The sequence below is a fragment of the Schistosoma mansoni genome, chromosome 2 (assembly GCF_000237925.1).
Source record: "Schistosoma mansoni strain Puerto Rico chromosome 2, complete genome".
NCBI classification, from domain to species: Eukaryota; Metazoa; Platyhelminthes; class Trematoda; order Strigeidida; family Schistosomatidae; genus Schistosoma; species Schistosoma mansoni.
This window is the reverse complement of record NC_031496.1, coordinates 12,398,438-12,405,113: the sequence shown is the minus strand read 5'-3', so window position 1 is coordinate 12,405,113 and position 6,676 is coordinate 12,398,438. Positions and strand designations below refer to the sequence as shown.

The following is a 6,676-nucleotide window of genomic DNA, read 5'->3' as shown; positions in this document are numbered from 1 at the left end:
TAATAAGTTATCATGCTTGGTAGTAATCACTAGTAACGATTTATTCTCTAGTTTTGAAAGGTAGTGATTCTCACAAGTGTAGTTCAAAGCTGAGCACATAAACGTGTACTTGGTCTACGAATTACATTACTGATGTCTTCTAAATAACTCTCGTAGCAATATTTCAGTATTTTGGATATGAAAGGTAGTGTTGACTTTGAACCAGTCAGCCCCTTCTTCAGGATTCCTGCTCATTCTATCTAGTCATACTCACTATAATGAAAACGCAAATAATCAACATAGCAAAAGAGAAATCTCTAGCGCCTCACTAAATAATGACAAATACTTTCCTGATTCATGTGACCGTAAAAGTGAAACCACGAACACATTGGATTATAACATGAAAACCAAATTCCAAGGTTCCGAGTAATAGGAAATCACGATGAAGACGCAGCTAAATGTTGGTTACGTCGCAGTGAACCTGTTAGGTTTATTACGAGCTAGTGGTATTCGAAGTATCTACCAAGCGACTATACGGGACTTTGTGACGAAAGCCGCAGGAGTGTACGGTTTTTACACACAATTGCAATTATATATAAAGCGTTAAAAGGCTGAAGAGTATACCTTAACAACTGACTACAATGGAACTACACAGTATAATCAGATAACATTGTGATACTGTTATTAACTGCTTTTACAAACCCACTTAAGAAACAACTCACCACTCCTTCGAAAAAACCATTTGTCGTTTATAGAATCTAGATTTTGGTGAGGTCCTTTTAACTTCGGGTTTTGATTCCATGAAATAAACTTTTGGCAGACTAGAGATTACAACTAATGATAGCTGTTTCAATAACGGTGTCATTCGACACTGCTGGAATTCAGACAAACAGTACCCGAGATTACAACTTATGAAGATGAACAGGATATTTTGATAAACTTGTGTTGGGGATGAAAAAACTTGGTACAAGATATAGCAAATAACTTCCAACAAAAGGTTTATTCGACATTCACTTTAGGATGACTTTACATTGGAATTCGGGCCTCTTCTTCTTCCACCAGGTTGTTGTACAACTGCTACAAATCGCTTATTGTACTGCATCCTACGCTTAGCTCTGCCTCGTGGAGACTTCTTTTTTTCTTGTTTCTCGACCTTTGGGGTTTGCCCACGAACTTTACCAGCGCGCGCAAGAGATCCATGGACCTTACCTAAGGAAATGTAAAATGACGAAAATTACGTACCTCCTAATGCCGGAACAACGACATCGATAGATGTGTCACTGGACAGAGATGCTAAAGATTGAGAATCACTAATTAATGATCCACAGTTGTATAACTGCAAACTATCCAGTGGTAAATTGTCCTTGTTGGCTAGTAGAATCTTTAGATCTGCAGCAGTTGGGCAGTCATTTGTGTCTATGACACGGGTATCAAACGACTTAACGAACACCTTCATGTTTCTCAAACAACCTAGTCACGCCAAATTTGTAAACCCGCAACTACCTCACTGTACATTGGACCAATGTTTCGCCTCACATTTCACTTGTTATGATGTCATATGTCATGAACGAATTTTGGTAAGGTCTGGAAGTGATTGTGAACGAAACTTGTTATTAGTTTGATAAATTTAGCAATTAAAAGCAGTCCCATAGTATGTTTATCAAATAAACAATAACCGATTAGTAAGGTAGATAAAACCTAATATTTTGTAAACAACCTCAATTCTTCAACAATTTTCACTGCGATAACTTCTTAACGCTATATTGTACCATTTCAGGCGGAACAAACGGGTTTTTACAACAGCAATTTGACTGTTGAAGCCAATGTTCATTGTGAACCGTGATAGATATTTTGTTACTCGGAAGTGACCGCGAAGTATTAAGGAGGGTTACGTACTAGAGTTGAGCGTGCTCACTGAAAATTCCGGAATGGAGTGACTATGGACTCCGAAAGTATAGAATGAGGATGATCACATACAATAAGTCATGACATTGTTTGCTTAGAGTTCGGTTATCCGAAGGTGGTTCTCCCTTGGTTTACTGTGACAACTTGGCAATAAAACTATTTTATTACTATGGTTACAACTACGTAAACCATTCGACTTACTCGGTCGTTTTTTGTTGTAACACTCTATGTCACCTATGAGAGTAATCGAGCGATGCAGAAGTAGGTTGATTTTATCTACTAGCAATACGCCTAACTGGATGTAATACTGAGAGCCATATGAATTATCGTCCGTCCAAAAAACTGTTTCAGTGCCCATACCCATCAAATATAAGTACTCTTCAGTAGTTGATCATTTTGCTTTTCGAATATTGTACGGTTCGGGCAGATCAACTTGTTGACATTGTTGGAGCCGCCAGTCGCGGTATGAACTAAAAATATGATTTTTGTCCTTTCATGCATTTCGTCTGTGGATACCAAGTTTCTTGTACATTTGTGTTACCCTGACTACTCGTAGCCAGTTGTATAGAGTGATCTTATCCAAGATGGAATTTCCCATTTGCTTGAAACCAACTTCTTGAAAGGCGAATGTGGTTCAATATTACAAGTCATAGAGAACGGATTTTACGCAAACTCTTTGTTTCTTTATGGAGTTATATTGAGGCGAATTTTCGATCTAATGCTTTCGTTGATTCCTACAAGCCTTCAAGTGATAGAAGGCTTTATATTCTAAAGATGTGACTGTACTATCTGATGATCCTCACTTTTGAAGCATATGTGATCGTGCTGTAGTATCATGAGAGTATTTAATTATTATGCTGAACAAAATGGTCGCCGCTATTATCGGAAGGCATTTAGAATGCTTAGAGGAAAATATTTTTGGTGGTTTCTTGCGTCTAACTCATACAGGTTTCTTTATCACTATGGTCACACAACCGAAAACCCCATATATTGACGTAAACCTAGTCTTTTAAAGGTAGGCATTATTGAAATTGGATCAAGAGATAAAGTGCTAAATTCCCAAGTTGCCATAATTCGTTGACATCACAAACATGGCGTGGTGAAGATGGTCTGTAGAAACTGCTACATTCATTGTTCAGGGACAGATTTTTACCTACACATACCAGCTTTATATTGTTGCTACATATGACATGTACTGGTTTGATCAACTGCTGGATCAATTGGAGATATAAATTCAGGTTGAGGTAAATCTCGTGGCTTATAATCAGATTGATTTGAGACAAACGCATATATCTTAGCTGAGAACGAAAGAGCTTAAACTATGCTGTGAATCAAAAGTGGATTATTTCTCACCAAAAAACCACCAAGTAGGAAGCAGTAGTTTCGTCGTAGTTTCACACCTTGTACTAATTGACAACTCACACGGAGTACCATGTCCGATTTTTTGAAAGAAATCAGCATTGTTTTCCCTAAAGCATTAAAAATTTCAATATACTTGATTAGAACAACATATAGAAACGAACAACAAGAAAGAGGCAAGAGTATCACGGATTTCTAATGAGCACAGGGACTTGGATTGCCACCTTGAATCTCTCCAGGTCTTGTCATGTGTAGGGGACGAGATCAGACCCCGTAAAGGAAGTTGGAAGAGATATGACAAATCACCGTTAATGATTTATTTTTATCTACCAAATGACCGTCATCAGTCAGTTGTGATAGAACGAGGATGCACATTGTTTTGATCATATCTTTTCTCAACTGTGAAGAAGAGTGTTCACTAACTCGTTGTCTCAGATATCTGGTTGTACGCTTAATAGAGCTCTCCACACAGGAGCAGTTGTATTCGCTGGTACATATGAATGCGGTGAATCCAGGTAGTTTGTCTGTTGATTGATAAATCACCACGGCCTAATTGGAGAACGATAGAGGTTAGCTGCATTAGACGTCTCATCCATCACTTTGGCTAGTCATTCTTGTAGTACATCACTTATAATACCTCTTTCAAACTGTAGCTTCGGGAAGAACGATTTCCTAATGACCATCCAAGTCATTATTTTCCTACTGATTTATTGTGGGTGTTTCTTCAGAAAACATTGTGGATAATCCATTCCTGTCAACATACTTTTGAATGACCTCTAGATCCCTTTCACGGTTTCGTCTAAGCTTATCTTCCTATATCCACTTGCAAGACATCTGAGTTTTTCTTGTGATCAGTCTATACGAAGCTCGAGAAATATATGTACAGGCTCGCTGACGAAGTTTTCCTGCACACACTTCTACTCATAGAACTCATTTCTCTTCACTTTCATAGAAAATTAAATAAGTGAATTACCAATGAATTTTGATAATTCATTATAACCAATTTTTATTATTTTCGCTTACTTTCGTACCCTGAAATTCAGGTTACATTCTTGACATTAGGCCTGAAACTTTATTTTTTGTCTCCATTTGGGAGTGATGAGACTGGTCTTTAACAGGTTGGATCTTTTCTAATTCAGCCTTGAAGGTTGGAACGAAAACAGCCTATTTTAATTCTCTCGGCAGTCGATGCGACTCTAGTGAGTAGCTAAACAGGCCATGCACCTGTGTGTTGGCGGGTTCCGTACACTGTTTTAAGATTGTACGTTGTACGTTGTCACACCTAAGTGACTTTCCAGGGCATGGTTGTTTCACTTTTTTCAATAGTAATGTGGAAGTTAGCTAAGTATCTCCCAGACCCTCGACTGGTATTAGAGTCGAATGGTGTTCCGAGCTCGTAGGATCCTGGCTTGACTGGTCTACAAACTCGACATTATGAAGCCTTGCCATTCTCTTACATAGCTATTCCGGCACCTGATTGTTCGTTTCATCACCTAATGTTCCTCCGCAGCATTATCTCTCTCCTGGTTCTTAAGCAGATCGTTCTTAAACGTATATTGAACAGTTCTGTGCGAACTGGATGCTGTTGGTTTTTGCCTGTATAGCGTGTGTCATTAGCGGAATCGTTTTCTATTTGTACTGTATCGCAGGTTGTTGAGCAGGGTTAACCGATATCAAGACTTATTTCATTAGGCATTACCACTGTCTCCCTCTTCATCTAGGTTAGTTTTCACATCTGGTATGACCTAATAGGTCGTTAATCAAGCCTTACTGTTAGATCGTCTCCGTTTCCTAAGTTCACAGCCGTCACACACGGAGACTCGATTGTGGTGAAGTGTAGTGGACGAGATAGCTTAGACACTAACCACCGTAGTGGTGCAAAGATAAAAACAATGTGATAGATGACGGCACTCCTCCACATCTCGTTTGTGGGTTTAATCCGACTACCATATTCTAGCTCAGACATTCCATGAGCCACCATACTAGTTGGTTCATGCGTGTACGCTGATCTTCTAGTGGCCTCTCTTAAGGCTCAAAGTTTGTCATGTTTAACTCGAATTTGAGGGGGCCTCTTAACCAACAGTCTCTAGGATGCCAGTGAAATTTCTTCTGTAGCAGGTGCGGAGTCTAAAGTTACCCTTAGTAGGGGTTGAGCTTTTCCTAGATCTTGAATCTTGTATGAGCGGCATAGTTTGGCTAGAGTGACACCCCGCCCAAACATTTTGCAGCATTTATCACACTGTCATTTGTCAAAGTCTGACCCGCAATCTAACAAGCTTCTCTCCAACACTGGAACAATACGTAAGATCAGGGAGTTATGTCTTACGTCTTTGTACCTCATTTCAGGCCTTTTGGGAGATATGTTGTCACTAGTTCCCTTCTAAGTTCCCACCCACCGTTCCTTATAGTTAAAATACTGGAGTACTAGCAACAGTCGGCAGTGTCACTGGTGTGAGCTCGGGTTATGGCTCTCATAGTCGCTTGTTTGGCTGAGATTATTCAATGATATGGATGTAGCGATGGTAATTGATAAGGGTGATTTTATTGGTATCTTATGTTTCTATTTTGTTGGTTCGGCTGGTGTGCTTTTTCTACGCTATGAGCGGATGCACCAGAATCACTGACAGGGGTGACTTAACACGAACCCATATTGTTGTCTAGGCACTAAAGTGTCACAAAGACAGTGAACCCAGTCAGTAGAGAAATTACACCGAAATGCTGAGTCGCTGGTTTTATTGAGCATAGGGAATGCAGTACAATCAATATTTTTGTTTGGTTTTTTTCTCCGGTAGGCTTTGTTGTAGGCAACCTTCAGACGCTCCTCCTTTCAATTTCTTTTCTAGTTACCAGTCTTACTAGGAGTAAAATTATTATTAATCACAAACAGCTTATTGTTACATAAGCGTTGTAAAGGAACCACTCTGAGTTTCTTCAGAAATGCAGTAATACACAAGTTGCAATAATGTTAGCGTAATATTTGTCATATTAAAATGCAGGTTCTGTGTTTTTGAGAAGAATATTGAGTTAACTTTAAAGAAAGAGAAGGAAAAGATATGGAAAAAGATGAAGGAAAGAAAGGTGAAATATGTAACTAATCTGATTAGCGTGTTTTCGAAAACAGAATACAAACAAACGATTATGTGTGTTTTGCAAAATGAATAAGAAAGGAAAATAAACATATAAGAATATACATCACTAATGAAGTAAGATTTGACGGTACGATGAGAGTTTGTGCAGCAATAGTTCGGAATGATACTTTGAAAGTTTCAATTAATTGCAAAGGACAATCAAATATCAATTTCTATGGGTCATATATACGCGATGAACATAAAATAAATCCAAAAAGTTAATTTATTTAAGTATAACACAATACAATGTGTTTTCAGTTATGAACTTTGGATGTTTAGGAATAAAATTTGTTCAGAAAAAAAGA

At 38.4% G+C, this 6,676-nt stretch overlaps 1 protein-coding gene across 1 annotated transcript; it reads right to left on the bottom strand.

Annotated features, from left to right (window-relative positions):
- Positions 1-723: 723 nt before the first annotated feature.
- On the bottom strand, positions 724-1,490 carry Smp_014650 (putative 40s ribosomal protein S30). Its single transcript, XM_018795715.1, has 2 exons — positions 1,222-1,490; positions 724-1,188 (listed from the first exon to the last, which is right to left on the bottom strand). The coding sequence occupies exons 1-2, from the start codon at positions 1,433-1,435 to the stop codon at positions 995-997; spliced, it is 408 nt and encodes a 135-aa protein (XP_018649999.1). The 5' UTR covers positions 1,436-1,490; the 3' UTR covers positions 724-994.
- Positions 1,491-6,676: the final 5,186 nt, after the last annotated feature.

Bases quoted from the DNA above. Each gene is read 5' to 3' on its own strand.
- Smp_014650 (XM_018795715.1), bottom strand. From the start codon at position 1,435: ATGAAGGTGTTCGTTAAGTCGTTTGATACCCGTGTCATAGACACAAAT. The intron at 1,189-1,221 runs GTACGTAATTTT...ACATTTCCTTAG, and splicing joins CGTTGTTCCGGCATTAGGAG to GTAAGGTCCATGGATCTCTT.